The following is a 27,326-nucleotide window of genomic DNA, read 5'->3' as shown; positions in this document are numbered from 1 at the left end:
GATTCTAACTAATCACAATACAGTTTCATTTCGACTGGTAACACCGATCTAACCTGAGCTATATTAAAAATATATTTTATATTTTTTAATATTTAAATCACTCATAAAATTTAATTAAAAAAATATTTTTCTCATAAAAATTAAAATTATTTTTAAAAAAATAACTTTCTTTCCTTCTATATGTAAATTTGTTAATATATTTTCCTTTTTATTAAAGCAAACCAGCGCCCTCCAAAGTTGACCGACCGAAGATAATCATTTAGAAGAATGCTTTTTCCTCCACTTCTTTTTTTCTTTAAATTAGTCATTTGTTGTCACCGTCTTCTTCTTCATAGCAGCAACATTTCATCCTTTTACAATCAAACCAAAACACCCAAAATGGCCGACGGAGTTCTCTCTAACGTTGTCGGAGATATCATTACCAAGCTGGGTTCTCGAGCCCTTCATGAGATCGGATTGTGGTGGGGCCTCAAAGGTGAGCTTAAGAAACTTGAGGCCACAGTTTCTAGTATTCGCAACGTTCTTCTGGATGCTGAGGAGCAGCAGAAACTTAACCGTCAAGTGAAAGGCTGGCTTGAGAGGCTAGAAGAAGTTGTTTATGATGCTGATGACTTGGTAGATGACTTCGCCACAGAAGCTCTAAGGCGCCGAGTGATGACTGGAAATAGAATGACAAAGGAGGTAAGTCTCTTCTTTTCGTCTTCAAATCAACTTGTTTATGGTTTTAAAATGGGTCATAAAGTTAAGGCGATTAGGGAGAGGCTAGCTGATATTGAAGCTGACAGAAAATTTAATTTAGAGGTTCGTACGGATCAGGAGAGTATTGTATGGAGGGATCAAACTACGTCCTCTTTACCTGAAGTGGTTATTGGGAGAGAGGGTGACAAAAAGGCAATTACAGAACTTGTATTGTCTTCCAATGGTGAAGAGTGTGTTTCAGTCCTCTCAATTGTTGGAATTGGAGGATTAGGGAAGACCACTCTTGCTCAAATCATATTGAATGATGAATTGATTAAGAATTCATTTGAGCCAAGAATATGGGTGTGTGTTTCAGAACCTTTTGATGTGAAAATGACTGTTGGAAAGATTCTAGAGTCTGCAACAGGGAATAGATCGGAAGATCTTGGGTTAGAAGCACTGAAGTCTAGACTGGAAAATATTATTAGTGGGAAGAAATATCTGCTTGTTCTAGATGATGTGTGGAATGAGAATAGAGAAAAATGGCAGAATTTAAAGAGATTATTAGTGGGTGGCTCTAGTGGAAGTAAGATATTAATAACCACTCGCTCTAAAAAGGTGGCAGATATATCTAGCACAATGGCACCACATGTTTTGGAAGGGTTGTCTCCGGATGAGTCTTGGTCTTTGTTTTTGCATGTAGCACTTGAGGGGCAGGAGCCAAAACATGCAAATGTAAGAGAGATGGGAAAGGAGATTTTGAAGAAATGTCATGGAGTTCCTCTTGCAATAAAAACTATCGCAAGTCTCTTGTATGCGAAAAATCCAGAAACTGAGTGGCTACCCTTTTTAACAAAAGAACTCTCAAGAATAAGTCAAGATGGTAATGATATTATGCCAACACTCAAACTAAGCTATGATCATCTCCCATCACATTTAAAGCATTGTTTTGCATATTGCGCAATATATCCAAAAGATTATGTAATTGATGTGAAAACATTAATCCATCTTTGGGTTGCACAAGGGTTTATTGAGTCATCAAGTACGAGTGATTGTCTTGAAGATATTGGACTTGAATATTTTATGAAACTGTGGTGGCGATCATTTTTTCAAGAGGTGAAAAGAGATAGATGTGGAAATGTCAAAAACTGTAAAATGCATGATTTAATACACGATCTCGCAATCACAGTCGGTGGAACGAGGATTCAACTAGTAAATTCGGATGCACCAAATATTGATGAGAAAACCCATCATATAGCATTGAATTTGAATGTTGCACCACAAAAAATTTTGAATAACGCAAAAAAATTACGATCCTTTATTTTGTTTGAGGAACATGATTACGATCAACTGTTTATTTATAAAAATTTAAAATTTTTACATGTATTTAGAATGCATTTATATAAAATAAAAAGAGTTGATAATTCTATAAAAATGCTAAAATATTTAAAATATCTTGAGATTGCCGATAACCAGGGACTTAAAGCTCTTTCAAATTCTATTACAGATTTGCTGAATTTACATGTATTAGATGTCTCTTATTGTGTCCAGCTCAAAGAATTGCCTAAAGATATTAAAAAGCTTGTGAATCTTAGGCATTTATATTGTGAAGGTTGTTACTCTTTGACTCATATGCCAAGTGGGCTTGGGCAGTTGCCTTCACTTCAGACGTTGTCACTGTTCGTAGTGGCAAAAGGGCATATTACATCAAGGGATGTTGGAACAATAAATGAATTGAATAAGCTTAATAATTTGAGGGGACGTCTTGCAATTAGAAATCTCGGATGTGTGGATAATGAGATTGTAAATGTTAATTTGAAAGAGAAGCCACTCCTTCAATCATTGAAATTAAGTTGGGAGGAGAGTTGGGAAGATTCAAATGTTGATAGAGATGAAATGGCATTCCAAAATCTCCAACCACATCCCAATCTTAAAGAGTTACGTGTGCTTAACTATGGAGGCAGGAGGTTCCCAAGTTGGTTCTCTTCCCTCACGAATCTTGTCTATCTCTGTATATGGAATTGCAAGAGATATCAGCATCTCCCACCAATGGATCGAATCCCTTCTCTTCAATATCTAGAGATTTGGGGAGTAGATGATTTAGAATACATGGAGATTGAGGGACAACCAACATCATTCTTTCCATCCCTAAAGACTCTCGAGCTATATCGTTGTCCTAAGCTTAAAGGATGGCAGAAGAAGAAGGAGGATGATTCGACAGCTCTTGAGCTACTCCAATTTCCTTGTCTTTCATATTTCGTTTGTGAGGACTGCCCTAATTTGACCTCCATTCCTCAGTTTCCATCTCTCGATCATTCACTATCTTTGCGGTACGCAAGCCCACAACTTGTGCACCAAATATTCACACCATCAATCTCTTCTTCTTCCTCAATCATTCCTCCTCTCTCTAAATTGAAGATCCTTCGGATTAGGGACATTAAAGAGCTCGAATCTCTACCTCCAGATGGACTGCGGAATCTCACTTGTCTTCAAAGACTAACCATTGAGATTTGTCCGGCAATAAAGTGTCTGCCTCAAGAGATGCGTTCCCTCACCTCGTTAAGAGAATTGAATATCAATGACTGTCCCCAATTGAAGGAAAGATGTGGAAATAGAAAGGGTGCGGATTGGGCTTTCATTTCTCACATCCCAAATATTGAAGTTGATGACCAAAGAATTCAAAGAGAGGGCCGCTATCTACTGGATGATGAAGCTTCGGTAAGTTGGTCCTTTTTCTCTCCAATTTGCAAATTAAACTTACATGAGAAAATCTTCACTCTATGATTCTATTTACACAGATCAATGAAGGATAAGTTTTGAAGTGTTGGATGTGTTTCTTCCAAAATGAGCAGTGTATTACCTTTGAGTTCGTAAGTATCCTTTTGTCATTATTTCTTTACAATCAAGATCAATATACAGAGTACCTTTTAATTGAGAATTTATTTGCTTTATGATAATATTTTAACACTTTTTTCCCAAATATACAGGCTCATCAAGCTAGAGGAATCATTTATTTGTTTTTTACTCACCTGAAATTCTAATAAATTGGGATGTGGGAAACAAATTCAAAGAGATTTTAAATGCAGTGGCAGGTCATTCTTTTAACCATCATTTTTATTCATTTTTTAATGTAATTCTGCCTTCATTCTTTTCATGGATATAACGGATTAATTTTGACTCTATGTGCAGAAGTGAGTAGACGTCGTGGAAAAGATGTTATTGCTGCAATTAGTTTGATTAATTAGTCTTCTAAATTAGGATGAGAATTGATTGTGCTGAAGGTGATTGTCATATGTCAATTTCTCTTCACATGCACCATTCCTTTGTAAATTAAATCAGCAGCATATCTTAATTATTTGGTATTTATTCAAGTTTTTTCATTGTCAAATGCAGAGGTGGAAAAAACCATTTATTCTGAAAACAAAATGTGATTTCTGGGTAAACATCATATTTCTCCCACACAAGGTAAACATCAAAACCCAATAGTCTTACCTTTGCTTACTTTGAAGTTCTTCCCAAAAAAAGAAAAAGCAAAGCATTCACCTTGTTAAAACCTTACTTATTTAAGGAGATTTCTGGGTGCATATGTTCTTGGCGAGTGAATATGCATTTTGAATAATTTTAACTGGACTTTCATTTCTCCATCAAGGCTCATCAAGTATGAGTTATCATTGGTATGCTATTGAAATTCTGGGATGCTGTTGAAATTCTTAATACATTGGGAAGTGGTGAACCAATGCAAAGGCTTGCCGAAATCATGCATTGGCAGGTCATGCTTCTATCCATCTTATTATTATTGTTATTATTATTAGTTTTGTAATTCTGCATCCCTTTTAATTTCACGGATTTAAAGATTAATTTGATTCATTGTGCAGAAGTTACTCGAACACATTAAGAAACCACAACTACATGCCATGGCAGCAATTCCTTGATTGGCTTGGCATAATTCGCCTTGAAAGAACTGCTATTAATGTGTGTGGCCTTCCATAGAAGAATTTCTACTTATTGGATGACTACTTTGAGTCTGTTGCCAGAAGATTCACGCAAAGGTACCTCTCAAAAACACTTTTGAAATTTTTAGAGAGTAACTTCTCACTCAGATTCCATATGCAGTATTTGTGCAGTAAAAACAAAACGTGAGCTCTCCTCTTCTTCTGTCTTCAAAAATAATCGATTCAGTAAGTTATAAAGACTCTACTTGTAATATGAAATCCCCCTAGTTATTGCTTGTAAAGCAAATCTGTGATTTAATGATGATTCTGGCTTGAAACAGATGCTAAATCACTACTGTGAAAATCCTCCATCTAGCTATTATCTTCATAACTTACGCCTGTGGCAAAGATGATGGAGATTCACTAAGCTGCGCATTGTGCCCTTGACATACCGGAATAAAAACTCACCGGGATAAGTTTCCTATCTGTCACAGTTCAGAAAACAACTCAGTACATAGTAATCCTGCTGAGCGGAAGTAGAAATGAAAGCTGAATGATGGGAGTTTTGCACACTTATTCGAATGACTTTTTGCAGGCCTGCGTATTTCAGGATCCAGATTCTCGCTCAAGACCTCTGTTTCGATCATCCAACATGCAATGCCCCGACTCATGCTGTGCTGCTTTTTTGTTTCTAATTTCTCTTATTTTAAGTAGTTTTGCTACTATGCTAATCATTTGCTCATTCAATGCAAATAACATTATTTTCCCTTTTTTCCCTGCGAAATCAGTTTTTGTATAAATTGTGTTTCCAGAATGTGTAAGAGCACTGAATTTTAGATGAATTTTGTAAGAGCGTATCACAAGAACCAGAAATCAGATACAGCATTAAATGAATTGGCTATGAAATCTGAATATACTTTGAAAAGACTGAAATAAATCTGAATTGGTGGATTACACTTTTTTTTTTCTTGTGTCTTCTTTGGAATGAGACATGAAATCAGATAAAAAAAAGAGCAACTTCCTCAGAAATCAGACCTGAAATGAACTTCATCTACCAGTGAAACAAGTGACGCATGTAATATGTTTATATATAGTTGTATACAAATTGTTATAAATTTTACAAATTGTATTGGTCCACTTTTTTCAAATAAAGACAATCCTGAAGGGCAATAATATCTTGCACCAATAGGAAGCTAAAGCCAATGAACCTGAAAGGCCAATGTAATATTTGCATTGCTTTTTATCCGACAGCCAAAATCAAATACTGAGGAAGCTCTTCTCCTTCAAGCTTTCAATAGTGTCCTTCAAACTAACCTCCAAAGGAATGAAGTCAATACCCAAAGTTTTTACTTTTCCTTTGATACCCCATACTTTGTTAAGTAATTCAATCCGGATCCACATCTGCAACTCAGATGATATTCCATGATCAAATTAATCATTCAAAACAACTATTTCTCAGTTATCCAAAATATTATAGATCTTAGCCATTCATATAGCTGGTCCAACATGAGCATGCAAAAATATACAAAAACCATACTTTTTTGGAAGGTGCAATGTAGGATAATGTTGCTGCACAATCTTCAGAACCTTAGAGAAGTGGACATCTCTTTCAATTAAACAATATCTGCCACTAGCTGAAGGAATCTCCAAAGCTTGAATGTGTGCATACGCAACATCTCTTACATCGATGGATCTATAGTATGCATCAGGATACTCTTGAGCTCCTGCTATCCAAAAATTTCTGTAACGATCTGGAAACTGGACCACTATCGGCGCTAGAGTTTAAATCAACTTAAGATCGCCGAAACTCATAGCAAACCTACTAGACATCTTGTTACACCTGATATAATTCCATACATAATCACACAAGCATAGCATATAAAAACACTTCTGTTTCAATAACCAAAACTTGACCTACACATGTATCATAACTGTAAACATAAATTCATACTAGAATCCTCATCAAATGCTTCAGTATGATCAACATTACATGCCTCAAGCTTAGTTCAAACATAACTTATACTTAAAAATTTTTACATAAAAAAATTATAAAGTAAGGATTATAAAGAAAACTCAGGCAAAACACAATTTAAATCTGCAAATTAATACATGTCCATTGCTATGCTATTACATTGGCCTATACCAATAACTCGGCCCACCTCCTGAGCTAACTCTGATCTTGCAAATCTGGAGTTAAGGAAAAAGGATAAACTACAAAAGTCTAGTGAGCAAAAACATAAAGAGCAGTTTAATAAGACATATGATCATATAAATGCGTCACAATACAAACAATTTATATCAAGATGGACTTGTCACCAGTGATCCTCTATAGATTCCAATAGTGACTGGCTCACAACGAGTGCTCTTCAGAACTTCCTCTTAAACATAAGATAATACATCCATAGTGCCAAGAGCGTAGAATGGGCAACCCTGGTCTTTCTCTTATACAGTGCCAAGAGCGTAGAATAGGCAAGCTCTAGTCTTTTCATATCCGTCGTAACATACTCGAGAGCTAGTAGGTCATCCAACATTTATCAACAACAATAATAAATTATACAATGCATCATATTCGTGAATTCTAATGCAAAGCATTCTAATCATATAAATACATGATATTCGTGATATATGAGCATGCTTAAAATATTTGGTTTCTTTAAAATAATAATTCAGTTTAGTTCTACTCACCTCTAGCTAACGCACACCTAATTCTGAAATAGTTATCTTACTGCAAGCTTTTATGATCTCTCAAGTTCGATCCTACACAGATGGACCTAAATGAAAAACCAAATATAACTTTTACAACACTTAAAACTACCCCAAGGAACCCTTAAGAACATAAAAGAACACACGTAGAAAACAAGCCGAAAAAGGCTGGACATGGCACTTTCAGTGACAGGTTCGACGGCTTAAAGTCCACTCACAGATTCAAAGGTCAAACCTTTAGGGGCAGGTTAGGCGGCCAAAAGGCTGCTTCCACAGGCAGGTTCAGCGGCCGAACCTGGGTTCTCCAGCAAGGCAAAACCCGACTTTGCCTTAAACTCACAGCCATGAAAAAGCTTCCCAATGCTTCCAAACATACATGCAAAAGTTAAAAAGCAACCATAAACAACCCAACATACTAGAAGCACTTAAAGCTAGCCCAAACTTCAACATGCACACATAGATCATGGATTGAGGCGCAACATCCAAACTTAAAACTCAAAAAGTCTAAGAGATCTTGCATGCATAGTCAAACCTTTGAAACAACCTAAGGATCCTTTAATACTTAAAAAAAAAAAAAAAAAAAAAAAAAAAAAAAAAAAAAAAAGAGAAGAGAGGCGAGGATGGCTTACCTCTTGAAGAACACAAAGTCCACAGCAAGCAAGAGAAAATTTAGGAGATGAAGGGATGAGCTCCAAAGATCCCACCACTAAAACTTGAAATTCCAACTCAATTCTTCAAAATTAAAGTAAAAAAACTCATAAGAAAACTGTGAAAAGGAAGAATTTGAGAAGAAAAAGAGTAGGAGGCTTACCATGGAGAAAAAGGTTTCTCCATTTCGGGCAAAACCCCTTTTATAGGTGGCTGGAGATACCACCTTCGGCGGCCGAACTCGAAGGTTCAATGGCCGAATCTTGAAGGTTCGGTGGCCGAATCTTGAAGGTTCGGTGGCCGAATCTTGAAGGTTCGGTGGCCGAATCTTGAAGGTTCAGTGGCCGAATCTTGGTGACTTAAAAACTAATTTTTTTTACACATTTTAAAAATTGCTTCAAATTCCTTTTATAGAAATCCTATTTTACCCTTTTAAAAATTCTAGTTTCGAGATTTCGAATTCCAACGGAGATTCTATCGGAAAATTGAAATTCTGACGCCGGATATTACAGTTCCCTAATAAATATGTAATATTGTGTGACCAAATTAGAGCTAAAGTTTCAAGATATTTGGTAATCAAATGGACATGTCGCTGGAGCACACCATTTATGAGGTTGGAAAGTATCTCGATAGAGTTATTAATAGTTGGCTGCAAAAGAGGACCAAGGACAAACACCGGATGTATTGTAACCAAATTCATCCTGTTGTTTTTTGCAAACTCCCAAGCAGCCTGCTGAGCTAACGTTTTCCCAAGTTGATACCAAAGCTGGAGAAACAAAAGACCAAATTATCTCATAAACAAAACAGTTTAAGATATAAAATCAAGTTGATAAATTTCATTGTATCATCACAAGCATCCAATGGGGATGGCTAAATTAGAAGTAATCAAGATTGATGTGCTCAAGGACAAACCATGATGGTCATTTATCCTTTTTTTCTGTTATAGATTATAGGAAGTAAATATATTAATATAGCAAGTAAATATTGATAGATGGGTTAGTTGCTTAATCTTAGGGGTTCTATAATCATATACTTGATTTTCCTTCCTGTTTAGATACCATCTTTTATATATAAATAGGTTGTAATTTTTATTATGAAATACAACAATAAATATTATGTTTCTACATGGTATCAGAGCCATGTTTGTAGAGAATTATATTTTTTCTCTCTCGTCAAGTTTTAAATTTTTAGAGATTCAGGACTCCTGTTTTTTTGTGTTATCCATTTAGGATAATATTTGTCTCTCACCGTTCACCTAAAGAGGATGCCAAAGTCGTCTTGCAGCTCTCTTGTCAGATTTGTGGTTCGTTTACCGTTTGGGTGTTGGGTGGAGGTGTCTTTTTGATACTATTCATTTGGGTTACCATAAAGAGTAACTTTTAGAGACTTAGGACTCTGTTTATTTGGGTTAACCATAAGAGGGTAACATTTGGAAACTTAGGGCTCTGTTCATTTGGGTTACTCATAAAGGGTAACGTTTAGAAACTTAGGGTTCTGTTTATTTAGGTTACTCATAAGGGTAACATTTGGAGACTTAGGGCTCTATTCATTTGAATTACTCATAAAGGGTAACGTTTAGAGATTTAGGGTTCTGTTCACTTGGGTTACTCATACAGAGTAACGTTTGGAGACTTAGAGCTATATTCATTTGGGTTATTCATAAAGGGTAACATTTAGAGATTTAGGGTTTTGTTCATTTGGGTTACTCATAAAGGGTAATATTTAGAGATTTAGGACTCTGTTCATTTGGGTTATCCATAAAGGGTAACATTCGGAGACTTAGGGCTCTATTCATCGGTACTGTTCACGGGAATTATTCATCGAGTTACTCATAAAGGGTAACATTTGGAGATTTAGGACTCTGTTCATCGGGCACTGTTCACGGGAATTATTTATCGGTACTGTTCACGAGTACTGTTCATCGGATATTGTTCACGAATACTATTCACAGATTCAAAATTCTATTCACAGTTGAGTGATTAGTCTTATTAATCACTCTGAATTTGTTAAATAATTAATGGAATATTTGGAATTTCTATATTCTGGCAAAGGGAATATTTCTCGTATTTATGATGTGTGTAAAGTGTTTTACCAAGCTGAGAAAATGTAATCTCCCATTCTAGTGCTGAACCTGAATGTCGAGTAATGGCAAAAACTGTTTGTGAAGTTTTATAGGTACGTCGACTATTGGAAAAAGTTGGGTTCACAAATTCGATGTCTACTAAGTTGTATGGGACGAGTTGATTATATATGTAACAAGTTGGACATGATTAACATTTACATTCTAACTTGAGGGGGAGTGTTATAGATTATAGGAAGTAAATATATTAATATAGCAATTAAATATTGATAGATGGGTTAGTTGCTTAATCTTAGGATTCTACAATCATAGACTTGATTTCCTTTCCTGTTTAGATATTATCTTTTATATATAAATAGATTGTAATTTTTATTATGAAATACAACAACAAATATTATTATTCTACATTTTCATCTCCTTTTATCCCTTGCTTGGCATGGTTCATTTTGCAAGAAGAGAATTTCAAAGAATTCTTGCAAAATCACGCAAGAATTATACTTCTTTTAAAATGACAATTTTTCAAGTTAAAAAAATTGAATTTACTCATTCTAAACCAAAGAATTGTTAGAAAAGAAATCAATTAAATTGTTCTTGCCAAATTCTTGATTCCAAACGGAGGGTTAAGCAACTAATTTCAGGGTCATAAGATAATGAGTAGCATTATAATAGAAGACAAACCTTCCGTTCCGCACAAACAGCTGGATCAGAAAACCAAGTCTCATCAACAACTACATCAGGGGCCAGAATTTTTTCCATTATATGGAAGAGAAGCAAATGAAGATGTTATAATCACTTTCTTGATAGAAGGAACTTTTGCATAAGATCTAAGAACATTAAGTGTTCCCTTCACTGCAGGATCAACTAGTTCTACCTGAACCATCGAAATAGCCAACAACGAACAGTTACATCTTATATGACACTAAACCTATCAAGCAGTAGTTATGTCAACATAATCAAATGACACAGATAGTGCACGAGCTATTATAGAGACATACGAGAAAATGTAATGCCAAATGACAACAGAACAATCAGAAATTGCAGTTTAGGTGCTAAACAGAGGAACTCTATCGACATATAAAGGCAGTGAAAAGGTTGTCAAAGATGATGGACCTGAGGATCCGCATTGGCTTGAAGAGATACAGGGGAAGCTGTGTGGAAAACAGCTTCACACCCATCAACTGCAGCATCAAAAGATCCTCCTTCTAATAAATCAGCTTTGAGCAATTGAAGCCTTTCCTTTGCTCCCTCAAGTGCAAGCAAGTATGCAGTTTTCTTCAGATCATCTGGGTACAGAATACAGATTCAAAGAGCTGAAAGCATGAGTCCAATGAGAACAGTGGAAGTTAAAGAAACACTAAATCAAGAAAACTAATTTAAGATTTCACATCAGTTTAGTAAAATTTTACTCAAATGCTAGTACATTATCAACCTTGCTTTCTTTCCCTCGTCCTTGGTTTGTGTTCAAAATAATGATAGACGAAAAAAGTTAAGTCATTTAGCTACTCAATCGAAGTGAGGGCTGATTCAATTCATTCTTAACAAGCAAATTGCAGGATATAAAATTATCAGTAATCAACAACACCACATCAAAAAATGCTATAAGCTAGTAAATACCCCATGAAATTGAATAAAATGAAGTCAAAACAATAAGTAAAACATAAAGATTAGATCCCCAGTCACAACAAAAGTCGGTATAAAAACAAACCCAGAACCCAGAAATAAAAAGCTGAAGCTCATTCAAAAAAATTAAGGTTCATCAATGACCCAACTGAGCTTGTAGGCAACAAAGAGACAGATAGGGAGGGATTTACTTGGGTTACGAACAGTGGCTTTGACAGTGTAGGCTCTTTGAAGCAAGAATTTGATTAGCCAGGATGCTAGGTAACCAGACCCTCCTGTGACACAGACCACCTTTCCTTCTCCACTCATTTTTTCTTTGAATTAGTTCTAACAAAGGTGTGATCTTTGCAAGCAAAAAGATGGAAAAGCAAGGAATTTGCAAATGTAGAAGCTAAAGATTTTTTTTTTTTTTTGAAAAATATGCTGAAGGCTAGGTAATTTACAGCAAGTCACAGTCCCCTGCTTAAAATTTGGATAGCTACTGGTAAATTATTTAACATTCTCACATAAGATCACAATATGGTCTACAAAAAGATATCCAAAATAAAATAAAATAAAAAGCGGAACCACTAGCTACTATGACGAAGCTGCCACCAATACCTCGGAAGCAAAAAGCCGATTCAAGCAAAATACCGGCAGACCCAGAAGGTAGAAAAGCTGGATTTGGAGGCGGTAGAAACCCAGATGACGACACTGCAAAAACAGAGGCTAAAGAGCTGAATTAATAAGACCCGCATTTGAAGGATTTGGGTTTGAAGGAATTGGTAGGAAGCTGCTGCTTTGTCGTTGCCAGAAGACTGAGATTAAGACAGAGGAAGGATTCAAAAATACTTTTTAACCAGCGGTTTAGCTGCACACTGTGGGAGTATTAAAATATTTTATATTACGGTTATATAGAATAATATAAACTTATTAATATATATTTTTATTTTTAGATTTTAAATTTTAAATTTTAAATTATTAATTGATAATCTATCATAATATTTTATTTTCTATGATTCAAAATAATATAAAAAATTATTAATTAAATATGTAATTTATTATTATAAAATAAAAAATAATAATAATAAAGGAGAATCATAAATCTAACTAATATATACTATTTTTAATTTTAAAATAAAAAATTTATTATAAACTTAAAAATATTACTTGATATAATTACATATAATTAAATCATGCATGGAGCTAATATATACTATTTTTAATTTTAAAATAAAAAATTTATTATAAACTTAAAAATATTACTTGATATAATTACATATAATTAAATCATGCATGGAGAAGTAAATCATGCATGGAGAAGGAGAAGCAAGGATAATTTTGACTAGAATACCCACCAAGAAGTTTGCAATGAAACATAATGGAAGGAAAACACGGAACCAAACACGTCATAGAAAGCTAGATTAATTATAGCACATCTAGAAAACTAAGTAGAAACAGATGCTGCAGAGTTTAAGGACTGAGAGTTGACACTTGACCCAGAAAACTTCTATATCAATCACAGCATAATTTTTATTTTAACTACGATATTAATCTAAACTCAGCAATATTAAAAATATATTATATATTTTTTAACGTTTGAGTCGCTCATAAAATTTAATTAATTAAAAATATTTTTTAATAAATAAATAAAATTACTTTTAAAAAAATAACTTACTTTCATTCTATATATAAATTTGTTAATATATTTTACTTTTTAAATTAAAGCAAACCGGGGCCCTCCAAAAAGCTGACCGACCGAACATAATCATTTAGAAGATGCTTTTTCCTCCGCTTCTTTTTTTCTTTAAATTAGTCATTTGTTGTCGGTATCTTCTTCTTCACAGCAACATTTCATCCTTTTACAACCAAACCAAAACACCCAAAATGGCCGACGGAGTTCTCTCTAACGTTGTCAGAGATATCATTACCAAGCTGGGTTCTCGAGCCCTTCATGAGATCGGATTGTGGTGGGGCGTCAAAGGTGAGCTTAAGAAACTTGAGGCCACAGTTTCTAGTATTCGCAACGTTCTTCTGGATGCTGAGGAGCAGCAGAAACTTAACCGTCAAGTGAAAGGCTGGCTTGAGAGGCTAGAAGAAGTTGTTTATGATGCTGATGACTTGGTAGATGACTTCGCCACAGAAGCTCTAAGGCGCCGAGTGATGACTGGAAATAGAATGACAAAGGAGGTAAGTCTCTTCTTTTCGTCTTCAAATCAACTTGTTTATGGTTTTAAAATGGGTCATAAAGTTAAGGCGATTAGGGAGAGGCTAGCTGATATTGAAGCTGACAGAAAATTTAATTTAGAGGTTCGTACTGATCAGGAGAGTATTGTATGGAGGGATCAAACTACGTCCTCTTTACCTGAAGTGATTATTGGGAGAGAGGGTGACAAAAAGGCAATTACAGAACTTGTATTGTCTTCCAATGGTGAAGAGTGTGTTTCAGTCCTCTCAATTGTTGGAATTGGAGGATTAGGGAAGACCACTCTTGCTCAAATCATATTCAATGATGAATTGATTAAGAATTCATTTGAGCCAAGAATATGGGTGTGTGTTTCAGAACCTTTTGATGTGAAAATGACTGTTGGAAAGATTCTAGAGTCTGCAACAGGGAATAGATCGGAAGATCTTGGGTTAGAAGCATTGAAGTCTAGACTGGAAAAAATTATTAGTGGGAAGAAATATCTGCTTGTTCTAGATGATGTGTGGAATGAGAATAGAGAAAAATGGGAGAATTTAAAGAGATTATTAGTGGGTGGCTCTAGTGGAAGTAAGATATTAATAACCACTCGCTCTAAAAAGGTGGCAGATATGTCTAGCACAATGGCACCACATGTTTTGGAAGGGTTGTCTCCGGATGAGTCTTGGTCTTTGTTTTTGCATGTAGCACTTGAGGGGCAGGAGCCAAAACATGCAAATGTAAGAGAGATGGGAAAGGAGATTTTGAAGAAATGTCGTGGAGTTCCTCTTGCAATAAAAACTATTGCAAGTCTCTTGTATGCGAAAAATCCACAAACTGAGTGGCTGCCCTTTTTAACAAAAGAACTCTCAAGAATAAGTCAAGATGGTAATGATATTATGCCAACACTGAAGCTAAGTTATGATCATCTCCCATCACATTTGAAGCATTGTTTTGCATATTGCGCAATATATCTAAAAGATTCTGTGATTAATGTGAAAATATTAATCCATCTTTGGATTGCACAAGGGTTTATTGAGTCACCAAGTACGAGTGATTGTCTTGAAGATATTGGGCTTGAATATTTTATGAAACTGTGGTGGAGGTCATTTTTTCAAGAGGTGGAAAGAGATAGATGTGGAAATGTTGAAAGCTGTAAAATGCATGATTTAATGCACGATCTCGCAACCACAGTGGGTGGAAAGAGAATTCAGCTGATAAATTCTGATGCACCAAATATTGATGAGAAAACCCATCATGTAGCGTTGAATTTTGATGTTGCACCACAAGAAATTCTTAATAACGCAAAAAGAATACGATCGTTATTTCTGAATAGGAAACATGATCATGGTCTGCTTAGGAAACATGATCATGATTGGCTATTTATTCATAAAAATTTAAAATTTTTGCATAATTTAAAATTTTTGCGTGTATTTAGGATGTATTCATGTGGAATAAATATGATGGATAGCTCTATAAAAATGCTAAAATATTTAAGATATCTTAATGTTTCTAATATAGAGAGTCTTATAGCACTTCCAAATTCTATTACGGATTTGCTGAATTTACAAGTATTAAATGTCTCTTCTTGTTACAACCTCAAAGAATTGCCTAAAGATATTAAAAAGCTTGTGAATCTTAGGCATTTGTATTGTCAAGGTTGTTTCTCTTTGACTCATATGCCACGTGGGCTTGGGCAGTTGAGTTCACTTCAGACGTTGTCACTGTTCGTAGTGGCAAAAGGGCATATTTCCTCAAAGGATGTTGGAAACTTAATAGTCAACAGTACTCACTGAAGAGTTAATAGTCAACAGTACTCACTGAAGGCCTTTTTTATCATTCTCGTTGGTTTTGCCGATAATTCTTAGTCAATCGGATGAAAGATCTCAGGCAAAGGATTAATTAAAAAAACAAAAGAAATCAACTTAAATTTGAATTACTCTAATTTGTTTTCTATCTTCTTTGAGTCTCTGCAGGTGTCAACTAGAAATTTGGGTTGCATACGAGCCACAGACCACAGTGATCTAGAGCTGATGGCGAATAGTGAATCCAATTCCTTTCATTTATTTGTCAGAATGCCGAAACGTAAACCTATAAAAATTCTTGTGAAATCCAATTTTGAAGTACAATTTATCCAGCAGAAAATCCTGGTGATCTCCAAAATTCCAGTTACGCAACAGAAATTATATTACAAAGGTGAGAAGCTAGAGTGGAATAAGACGCTTGAAGACTGCTCAATTCAAAACAAAGCTTGGCTCAAATTGGTGGTTGAACTCGACGGCGAATCGGAACTTTTTCAAATGATCCACCAAATCAGTTCGACCATTTGTCGAATGTACCGAGAGAAATCTGTCTCGCGGATAGATTACTGTCCACTAGCGCATAAGATGTTTGCACTGTTGGCACCTGAAAGAAACGAGCAATCAGAGCTTCTTCTGATTGCGTATTCTGTCCCTGCGACTTTGGTTATGTTTTACAGGTCAAGAATTAAACAACAGAAAGCCTATGCTAGAGCTTTGATATTGTCTTCCATGCATTATTTATTGAATCGTCCAGATGATTTTCTTCCAGAATGTAGACTATTGGCTTTAGAATTCTGTAAATTACTTCGACATCAAGTAACTAATGAAGATCCTCTGTATCAGTCATGTCGGACTTCTCTCAAACAGTTGGTGGAAAGAAGTAGATTTAAGATCAAACTCTTTGAGGAGCCAGAAACAGTGCTGACAATTTGTTCTTTCCTTTATGAGATGACAAGCACATTATGCAAGGGTTTGGTTCAGATCCGCGTATCAAATCCAAGTTCACACATTGATTCATTGAAATTTCTTTTTGGTGAATTTCAGGCATTTTCATGTGTAGTGCGCAATGCAATTGGCTATATAGACGGTGACGATGAAGAAACATTGACATGGTTTTCAGTCCCAACTAAAGAAGCATTCAATCACCTGTCTACAGACATGGAGGGTCATCTTCATGGTTTACTATTAACAGCAGAACTATTCGAAACAAGTGGTTGTTTGTGTTCTGTTTCGCATTTATATCTGGACATTTTGAAAGAATTGAATAGCATTTCTCAACTATGGGAGAGTGAAAGGGAGCAGTTTCGGCTTTTATTGAAGAGGCAGCAGAGTTCATTACGACTGATACTTGAAACAACTACTAGAGAAGATGATTATCACTGGCTGCTTGAGCACAATGATGTGATTGATTCTGAATCCAGGATGCACTTAGTCACCATGATGATGATCCCCGAGGAAAAATTACTTGATGCAGAGTTCTACAAGCCACTCATTCACTGGTCTAGATTTCTGGACGAAGAGATGTTTGAAGCATTGAAAAATAAGAAGCTCACCAGTCCTAAAAAGTTGCAGGATTGGTTATACAAGTTATGCCAAGTTATATTCAAACCGCAAAATCTGCTTTTCTTGGCGTGCCCAAATGATCCTACGAAGTTCTACCCTAATCCTGGTAAGATCCTATGAATAGCATCCGTAATTATTGCTTCTCCTATTTTTTTTTTCCCCTTGATAAATGATTGATATAACCCTTATGTCACAACTTCATCATATAATTAATTTACGACATGTAGCATACAATATTGGACTTGGCATAAGATTTTTAAGTTTTTCTTCTCATTCCTTTCGGCTAGCTATGTACATGTGAGACAATACGATTAGGTATTAAAACAATAAGATATGAAAGTATTTAGGGTATGACAGATAGTTAATAGATGATGGCATAAATTGACCGTACACATTCGACGCAAAATGCATAATAAAAAGATTATTTATATTTATTAATATGTACAATAAAAAGTTTTACTAATAAGTTGTCATCTCTGACTTTTACCTAAATTATATGTAAATTCACGAAACATGTGATATAAGGGTTCCTCCGCAAGGTTCGTCCACGAAAAGTGAGTCAAGGCCTAAGATCAGGCTGAAGGGCGTAGTCGATGGACAACAGGTGAATATTCTTGTACTACCCCGCATGATCAGATCACTCGAAAAATTAAATCTATCTTTTATTTTTGTACAAATAGATTCTAAGACTACTAATTCCGATTATTTTTTTTTCTAGATTTTACATTTTTTCCATATTAAAAAAAACTGCAAATTTTTTAAATTTAATCATAATGTAAACCAATAAAAATACATTTAATACGAGAAATATGCCATAAAAATCCTTTTTATCTTAAATTTATTAATATCCCGTTTTAAGTATAGTTTTTCTTTTTCCGTTTTTGGTCATATGTTATATATGCAGAACTGAAGCTGGAACCATTGCACTTCGACTGTTTTGAATTTTCTGGCAAGGTGATTGCATTGGCAGTGATGCATGAACTACAAATAGGTGTTGCCTTTCACCGTATGTTTCTTTTTCAACTGGCGGAAAAGGATATTTCTATAGGAGATGTAAAAGATGCATATCCTTCTTTTTACAATAAGAAGGCCAAGGAATGTTTTCTTGATGATGATCAAATTCGGAATGACTTAGTCAACTCTATCTCTGAACAAATATCCTTTTTCAGAAAAGGCTTTGATAGTGTTTTTGGAAAATCAATCGTCCAACTGCTATCTTTCAAGGGCATAGAACTTGAAGATCTTAACCTGGTGCTAAAGGGAAAATTAAATCTTGAATTTATTTCTGGAGAGATAACACATGCGAGTGATCCTCTGATGTCTCAGTTCCTGAAGGTACGCGCTTACAAAAATTTCAGTGTTATCATAACATAACTGTTGTTTCCTATATGTTTTCAGTACTTATCCAGCTACGAAGACTAATTTCAAATACAATACATGAGTTGCTGAAATCTTCTTTGTTAATAAATTGCTTGTTTTGTCGTCTTTCTAAAGCAATCATGTAGGTTCCTGGACTTTTTTTCTATGACCTTTTAGCAATTTCACGATTTTACTGCAGGTATTGCAAATATTTTAGAAGAAATCTTGTGAGATTTATTAGCATAACCAGGAGTACTACTGCAATTCTATTAATTTTTAATGTTGAAAATATATTGAATAACTTGCAGATTAATAGACAAGGACTTAATATTAACAAGTCAGAGTGGCGAATGGACCGTAAGAAGACTCTGGGAGGAGGGATTTCTGGAAACGTGTACAAGGGATATGCAGATGGTGGTTTCTTTTTCGCGGTAAAGAAAATACGAATCAAAGACAAAATTAAGCAAGAAATTGACAGAATTCAGCAAGAAGTTAATTTATTGTGTCAATTACGTCATCCAAATATAGTCAAATACTATGGTACTGAGGAGGATAAGTCAGGGGTCTATATTTTTCTTGAGCTTGTAAGCACAGGTTCCCTCCGACAAGTATATAAAAGTTTTAAATTGAAAGACTCCCAAGTCTCCTACTACACCAACCAGATACTAGAAGGTTTGAAGTATCTCCATGAGCGAAAGGTAGTTCACAGAGACATCAAATGTGCAAATATATTAGTGGATGAGAAAGGATGCGTGAAAATTACAGATTTTGGATTGGCAAAAGTGACAGAATTAGTTCCTCTTTTGAAGTCTCGCCATGGGACAATAGACTGGATAGCTCCAGAGGTTATGAAAAAGGACAAAGAGTATGGAGTTGAAGCTGATATTTGGAGCCTTGGCTGCACTGTCTTGGAGATGTTAACTGGGAATTATCCATACTCTCATGTGAATGATTGGGATGCAAATCTAGAATTGGAGGTTGAAAAAGGGACACTTCGAAATCATCTTCCTAATTATTCTCTGTCAGAGAATGCGCGAGATTTTATCATGAAGTGCCTGCAAGTTGATCCAAAAAAGCGTCCTACTGCTTCTCAGCTTTTGAATCATCTGTTTGTGAAGGATTCTGGCTGTTAGCATTTCTCAAATTTCTTTTCAGCTTGAATGGTGTGAACAAATGTTCAATGTTTTATGAGCTTTTGTTCACGTTTACTTCCTTCAGAAAAAAAAAAAAAAGGTAGCAGATTTATTCATGAACTTGCAGTGAATCGCTCATTTTGTAACATCATGTTTTAAGGTTGGTGTATGTTGTGCTTCATTCTTCTGTGCTGTGTTTGTAAAAGATTGTTTCTGTGTTGTACAAATTAAATGAACAAAATTATTACAATATGGTCACATGATTTGTTTAGAAAAAGAACAATAAAACATCATTTGCAGATTTTTGGAAGAAATAAAACAAGAAAATATATACACATTTGAATTGAAATTCTAAAATTGTTCAAATTGCTCACTTTGTGTCTATGGTACACTAAAAGATATGGCTGTACAAACTTCCTATTATTCGACACTATAGGTATCGAACATGATGTTTTTCAGCTTGTTCGACACTCATGGTGTCGAACAAGCTGATCCGTGCCACGGAGCAGTGTAATCTGCTCCCGTGGCTGCCAGCATGACGTGTTCGGCACACAAGGTGCCGAACACGCACAAGAAGAAAACTCTTCGGCACTTATAGTGCCGAAGAGCTGAACCTGCAGGACCGTGCATGCATGCACCTGCATGCATGCAGAGCCGTGTATGCAGTGCCTGCAGGGCACATGCATGCACGGCTCTGCATGCATGCAGGTTCATTGCACAGAAATTTGTTCGGCAGTGATGGTGTGGAACAAATTCTTGTACAATTAATTCCTCCTGTGCAGTCCGTGGCTTCTTTGTCTACATGTACGGAGCAATAAGTTCGGCAACGGCTAGTTCGGCACCATCACTGCCGAACTAGCCAACGGCTACTACTCCCACACCTCTCTATAAATGATCCCACTCACCACTCTATAAATCACTTTAGCTCGCCCCTTTCCGATCTCTCTATAAATTATCTCACCCACTACTCTATAAATTACTCAAAATCTGCATTATATCTCAACAAATTGCGTTCTATAAACTATTTATTCTCCTCTACAAATTTCACAAAATTATTATATCTACTCTTATCGATTCGACTACAAAAAGAGAAACGCAGGTAAGTTTTAAATATTTTATATTCTAAATTTTTATTTTTTTTATGTATATAGTAAATTGAGATCAAATTATTTATTATTCTATTTTTTTTTATCAGAGAAATGACAGTTCCTGTATATACTAATATTCATTGGGATGATAATATTATAAATAGTTGTAATGGTTACGATTATGATGGAGGTTTTTCAAAGATTATTCCAATGGGTATACAGATAAGTTTTAATCAATTGGTCGGTAAAATTGCTTGTGCAATTGGATTATCCGAGAATAATGAATTTATAGACAATTAGTTTTAGAAAGTCTACAATTGTGGATGGATCCTTAAAATTTAATGTATGGAGATATGGGGTGAAGATGATGTATCTAGTATGTTTAATTACTTGTATCAAATTGGTGGTATACTTGGTATAGAAATATATGTTAAGATACTTCGTTGTGTTGATACTACAAATGAGGATGCTGATATTGGTCAATCTGAAACTGCTGTGGAATCAAATGATGATTCATGTGAAGAGCAAAATGTAGTTGATGATTATGGTTTATCTAAAAGTCTTACAGGGCCATCAATTAATTTATCTGATGCAGTAGAGAATGACAACGAGGATGACGATGACGATGATTCATGGATGTCTTCTGAGGATGATGAGGATGATAATGGTCAGGAAGATAGTGGGAGTGAGTCTCGATATTACAACACACAATTTCCTAATCCTATTGTGTCTGTTGTTCATCATCCCCCATACGCAGAAATAGACTTCGATTTGCTGAGAGTGGATCCTTATGATAGGCCAGAAGGTCGTTCCTTTTGGGATCCTTCTAAAGAATTTTCAGTTTGGATGATATTTTTTCAAGAGATGCAGTGGCTGCGGCTGCAAAAAAATATCATCATCAATTTTGTTATCATGCAACAAGAGAGAAGACTTATTCTATAAAGTGTAAAGACAAAGAAAGTGGGTGTGCATGGAGGCTTCAAACATCCAAAAAAGAAGGGGAGGATATATGGAAAATTACGAGATACAGTGAGTTGCACACATGCACAAATTCTCAGTTGACAAAAAACCATAACCAATTGGATGAAAATTTTATTTGTTCATTTATATTTGCATTAATTGAACAGGAGCCATATATAAAAATTGCTACCCTACAAGTCGAAGTGAGGGATAAATATGAATCATACAGTCGTTTGCATAGATTCATGACTGCTTTTCATCATTTTAATCCAAAAACAGTATATATAATTGAAGATAATTCACATTGGATAAATGAGCGGTTAAGTCCGATGTGTCGTGTATTTGAGGCGAGAGAACGAAAAAACTCATTACAAACAAAATTGAGGACTAACGGTCTTTTACAAACGCAGCATAGGAGAATCAACAGCTACAACTCAAAACACAGCATACACGTACCAAACTTAAAATATGATGTTACAAAATGATTTTGACTCATTGCAAGTTCATAAACGACCTAACTAGACTTTCTTTTTCTCTTAGAAAGCAATATGAGAGGTGTATGTTCACACAATTAAGGCTAAAGAAGAAACTTCAGGGAGTTCACTAAATTTGAAAAAAGATGCTAAAAGCCACTATCCTTCACAAATGGATGATCCAAAAGCTCATAAGCAGTTGGACGCTCATTTGGATCAACTTGCAGGCACTATCCTACCTTTTTAATTTGATCTTAATTTGTTGTCAGTGGCATCCATAATAATATATTACTTTACCTGATTTTCTCTTTTCTTGAGAAATGATTGATATATGCCTAATATAGATATGTTTATATGTTAAAGAATATAAGAAGGAAGGAGTAGAAAAGAGAAATTATAGAGTAACGATCCATTATTTTTTAATTCATTATATATGCAGAATTGAAGTTGGAACCCTTGCATTACGACTGTTTTGAATTTTCTGGTAAGGTGATTGCATTGGCATTGATGCATGAAGTGCAAGTAGGTGTTGCCTTTCATCGTGTGTTTCTTTTGCAACTGGCTGGAAAGGATATTTCTATAGAAGATGTAAGAGATGCATATCGATCCTTTTACAATAAGAATGCCAAGAATAATGAAATTCTGGATGACTTCCTCAACTCTATTTCTGAAGGAATATCCTTTTTCAGAAAAGGTTTTGATAGTGTTTTTGGAAAATCAATTGTCAAACTCCTAACTTACAAGGGAATGGAAGTGGAAGATCTTAACTTAGTACTGAAGGGGAATTTACATCTTGGATTTAATTCTTCTGAGAGAACACAAGTGAATCAAGGCAACAATGTTCCCAATTTCTGAAACTTAATAGTCAACAGTACTCACTGAAGGCCTTTTTTATCATTCTCGTTGGTTTTGCCGATAATTCTTAGTCAATCGGATGAAAGATCTCAGGCAAAGGATTAATTAAAAAAACAAAAGAAATCAACTTAAATTTGAATTACTCTAATTTGTTTTCTATCTTCTTTGAGTCTCTGCAGGTGTCAACTAGAAATTTGGGTTGCATACGAGCCACAGACCACAGTGATCTAGAACCTCAAGTCCAGCTTGTACGATACATTTCCGACCCTCTGGAGAACCTCAAAAGGACCGATATACCGTGGAGCTAACTTACCCTTCTTTCCAAAACGAACCACCCCTTTCATAGGAGACACCTTGAGCAAAACCAAATCCCCCTCCTGAAACTCTAGCTGTCTTCTGCGGATATCTGCATAACTCTTCTGCCGGCTAGCAGCAGTCTTGATCCTCTCTCTGATTATGGGCACTACCCTGCTGGTAAGCTCTACTAACTCCGGACCCGCAAGAGTCCTTTCTCCCACTTCTTCCCAGCAGATAGGAGATCTGCACTTCTTCCCATACAAAGCTTCATATGTGGCCATCCCTATGCTAGCATGATAGCTGTTATTGTAGGCAAACTCCACCAAGGGTAGATGCTGCCTCTAAGAACCGCCAAAATCTAGCACACACATTCTGAGCATGTCCTCTATCGTCTGGATGGTCCTCTCTGACTGTCCGTCAGTCTGTGGATGGAAAGCAGTACTGAAATCCAATCTGGTACCCATAGCACTCTGCAGACTCCGCCAAAATCTGGAGGTGAACTGGGGCCCTCTATCAGACACTGTAGAAACAGGAACCCCATGCAGCTTGACAATCTCATCCACATACACCTGCGCCAGCTTATCCACAGAATAGCCACTCCTGACAGGGATGAAGTGAGCAGATTTGGTGAGTCTGTCCACAATCACCCATATGGAGTCCAATCTGTTGGACGTTGCCGGTAACCCCACTATGAAGTCCATAGCGATATTCTCCCATTTCCACTCTGGAATCGGCAGTGGGTTAAGCATTCCCGCCGGCTTCTGGTGCTCTAGCTTCACCCTTTGACACACATCGCAAGCTGACACGAACAGTGAGTACTGTTGACTATTAAGTTTCCTTCAATCATTGGAATTACGTTGGGAGGAGAGTTGGGAACATTCAAATGTTGATAGAGATGAAATGGCATTCCAAAATCTCCAACCACATCCCAATCTTAAAGAGTTACGTGTGCTTGGCTATGGAGGCAGCAGGTTCCCAAGTTGGTTCTCTTCCCTCACGAATCTTGTCTATCTCTCTATATGCGATTGCAAGAGATATCAGCATCTCCCACCAATGGATCAAATCCCTTCTCTTCAATATCTAGAGATTTCGAGAGTAGATGATTTAAAATACATGGAGATTGAGGGACAACCAACATCATTCTTTCCATCCCTAAAGACTCTCAAGCTATATCTTTGTCCTAAGCTTAAAGGATGGCAGAAGAAGAGGGATGATTCGACAGCTCTTGAGCTACTCCAATTTCCTTGTCTTTCATATTTCTCTTGTGAGGTCTGCCCTAATTTGACCTCCATCCCTCAGTTTCCATCTCTCGATGATTCACTAGAATTGCTGCACGCAAGCCCACAACTTGTGCACCAAATATTCACACCATCAATCTCTTCTTCTTCCTCAATCATTCCTCCTCTCTCTAAATTGAAGAACCTTTGCATTATGGACATTAAAGAGCTCGAATCTCTACCTCCAGATGGACTGCGGAATCTCACTTGTCTTCAAAATCTAACCATTGTGTATTGTCCGGCAATAAAGTGTCTGCCTCAAGAGATGCGTTCCCTCACCTCGTTACGAGAATTGAATATCAATGACTGTCCCCAATTGAAGGAAACATGTGGAAATAGAAAGGGTGCGGATTGGGCTTTCATTTCTCACATCCCAAATATTGAAGTTGATGACCAAAGAATTCAAAGAGAGGGCCGCTATCTACTGGATGATGAAGCTTCGGTAAGTTGGTCCTTTTTCTGTCCAATTTGCAAATTAAACTTACATGAGAAAATCTTCACTCTATGATTCTATTTACACAGATCAATGAAGGATAAGTTTTGAAGTGTTGGATGTGTTTCTTCCAAAATGAGCAGTGTATTACCTTTGAGTTCGTAAGTATCCTTTTGTCATTATTTCTTTACAATCAAGATCAATATACAGAGTACCTTTTTTTTCTTTTATTTTTTTTTTTTATAATTGAGAATTTATTTGCTTTATGATAATATTTTAACACTTTTTTCCCACATGTACAGGCTCATCGAGCTAGAGGAATCATTTATTTCTTTTTTACTCACCTGAAATTCTAATAAATTGGGATGTGGGAAACAAATTCAAAGAGATTTTAAATGCATTGGCAGGTCATTCTTTTAACCATCATTTTTATTCATTTTTTAATGTAATTCTGCCTTCATTCTTTTCATGGATATAACGGATTAATTTTGACTCTATGTGCAGAAGTTAGTAGACGTCGTGGAAAAGATGTTATTGCTGCAATTAGTTTGATTAGTCTTCTAACTTAGGATGAGAATTGATTGTGCTGAAGGTGATTGCCATATGTCAATTTCTCTTCACAGGCACCATTCCTTTGTAAATTAAATCAGCAGCATTTCTTAATTATTTGGTATTTATTCAAGTTTTTTCAATGTCAAATGCAGAGGTGGAAAAATCCATTTATTCTGAAAACAAAATGTGATTTCTGTGTAAACATTATATTTCTCCCACACAAGGTAAACATCGAAACCCAATAGTCTTACCTTTGTTTACTTTGAAGTTCTTCCCAAAAAAAAAGAAAAAAGCAAAGCATTCACCTTGTTAAAACCTTATTTATTTAAGGAGATTTCTGGGTGCATATGTTCTTGGCGAGTGGATATGCATTTTGAATAATTTTAACTGGACTTTCATTTCTCCATCAAGGCTCATTAAGTATGAGTTATCATTGGGATGCTATTGAAATTCTGGGATGCTGTTGAAATTCTTACTACATTGGGAAGTGGTGAACCAAAGCAAAGGCTTGCCGAAATCATGCATTGGCTGGTCATGCTTCTATCCATCTTATTATTATTGTTCTTATTATTAGTTTTGTAATTCTGCATCCTTTTTAATTTCACGGATTTAAAGATTAATTTGATTCCTTGTGCAGAAGTTACTCGAACACTTTAAGAAAACACAACTACATGCCATGGCAGCAATTCCTTGATTGGCTTGGCATAATTCGCCTTGAAAGAACTGCTATTCATGTGTGTGGCCTTCCATAGATGAATTTCTACTTATTGGATGACTTCTTTGAGTCTGTTGCCAGAAGATTCGCGCAAAGGTACCTCTCAAAAACACTTTTGAAATTTTTAGGGAGTAACTTCTCACTCAGATTCCATATGCAGTATTTGTGCAGTAAAAACAAAACGTGAGCTCTCCTTTTCTTCTGTCTTCGCAAATAAGCGATTCAGTAGGTTATAAAGACTCTACTTGTAATATGAAATCCCCCTAGTTATTGCTTGTAAAGCAAATCTGTGATTTAATGATGATTCTGGCTTGAAACAGATGCTAAATCACTAGTGTGAAAATCCTCCATCTAGCAACTATCTTCATAACTTACACCTGTGGCAAAGATGATGGAGATTCACTAAGCTGCGCATTGTGCCCTTGACATCCCGGAATAAAAACTCACCGGGACAAGTTTCCTATCTGTCACAGTTCAGAAAACAACTCAGTACATAGTAATCCTGCTGAGCGGGAAGCAGAAATGAAAGCTTAATGATGGGAGTTTTGCACACTTCTTCGAATGACTTTTTGCAGGCCTGCGTATTTCAGGATCTAGATTCTCGCTCAAGACCTCTGTTTCGATCATGCAACATGCAATGCCCAGACTCATGTTGTGCTGCTTTTTTATTTCTAATTTCTCTGATTTTAAGTAGTTTTGCTACTAAGCTAATCATTTGTTCATTCAATGCAAATAACATTATTTTCCCTTTTTTCCTGAGAATCAGTTTTTGTATAAATTGTGTTTCTAGAATGTGTAAGAGCACTGAATTTTAGATGAATTTTGTAAGAGCATATAACAAGAACCAGAAATCAGATCATGGTTTTAAATGGTGATCGCGGCCGCGGTCGCGGGTAACGGAAATAGGTCTGTAACAGCCGTAACATAATGGTAACGGCCTGGCGCTACGCAAATTTTTCAAATCAATTTGCAAAGTTCATAAAATGATATGATATCA

General features: G+C 35.8%; 2 protein-coding genes and 1 pseudogene across 9 annotated transcripts; 2 read left to right on the top strand and 1 right to left on the bottom strand.

The window, feature by feature from the left end:
• The first annotated feature begins 260 nt into the window (after positions 1-260).
• LOC110619481 (putative disease resistance protein RGA4) lies at positions 261-27,091 on the top strand. 8 transcript variants are annotated; one of them, XM_043958196.1, is made up of 9 exons: positions 261-3,396; positions 3,477-3,548; positions 3,666-3,770; positions 3,868-3,959; positions 4,072-4,143; positions 26,026-26,145; positions 26,252-26,425; positions 26,490-26,554; positions 26,650-27,091. In XM_043958196.1, exons 1-2 carry the CDS (start codon positions 268-270, stop codon positions 3,489-3,491), a joined length of 3,144 nt encoding a protein of 1,047 aa, XP_043814131.1. In that variant the 5' UTR covers positions 261-267; the 3' UTR covers positions 3,492-3,548; positions 3,666-3,770; positions 3,868-3,959; positions 4,072-4,143; positions 26,026-26,145; positions 26,252-26,425; positions 26,490-26,554; positions 26,650-27,091. The 8 variants fall into 8 exon arrangements, with proteins under 8 accessions (XP_043814131.1, XP_021618656.1, XP_021618654.1 ...); XM_021762964.2 differs by lacking the exons at positions 26,026-26,145; positions 26,252-26,425 and adding exons at positions 4,328-4,447; positions 4,554-4,727; XM_021762962.2 differs by lacking the exons at positions 26,026-26,145; positions 26,252-26,425; positions 26,490-26,554; positions 26,650-27,091 and adding exons at positions 4,328-4,447; positions 4,554-4,727; positions 4,792-4,856; positions 4,952-5,394.
• Positions 5,692-12,254, bottom strand: LOC110619486 (annotated as a pseudogene).
• Positions 13,442-19,931, top strand: LOC110619480 (E3 ubiquitin-protein ligase UPL5). Its single transcript, XM_021762959.2, has 4 exons — positions 13,442-13,830; positions 15,799-17,293; positions 18,092-18,522; positions 18,855-19,931. The coding sequence occupies exons 1-4, from the start codon at positions 13,528-13,530 to the stop codon at positions 19,677-19,679; spliced, it is 3,054 nt and encodes a 1,017-aa protein (XP_021618651.1). The 5' UTR covers positions 13,442-13,527; the 3' UTR covers positions 19,680-19,931.
• Positions 27,092-27,326: the final 235 nt, after the last annotated feature.

This window comes from Manihot esculenta, chromosome 7 (assembly GCF_001659605.2).
Source record: "Manihot esculenta cultivar AM560-2 chromosome 7, M.esculenta_v8, whole genome shotgun sequence".
NCBI lineage: Eukaryota > Viridiplantae > Streptophyta > Magnoliopsida > Malpighiales > Euphorbiaceae > Manihot > Manihot esculenta.
This window is presented reverse-complemented; position numbering and strand designations above follow the sequence as displayed.

Bases quoted from the DNA above. Each gene is read 5' to 3' on its own strand.
- LOC110619480 (XM_021762959.2), top strand. From the start codon at position 13,528: ATGGCCGACGGAGTTCTCTCTAACGTTGTCAGAGATATCATTACCAAG. The intron at 13,831-15,798 runs GTAAGTCTCTTC...GAGTCTCTGCAG, and splicing joins GAAATAGAATGACAAAGGAG to GTGTCAACTAGAAATTTGGG. The intron at 18,523-18,854 runs GTACGCGCTTAC...AATAACTTGCAG, and splicing joins TGATGTCTCAGTTCCTGAAG to ATTAATAGACAAGGACTTAA.
- LOC110619481 (XM_043958197.1), top strand. From the start codon at position 268: ATGCTTTTTCCTCCACTTCTTTTTTTCTTTAAATTAGTCATTTGTTGT.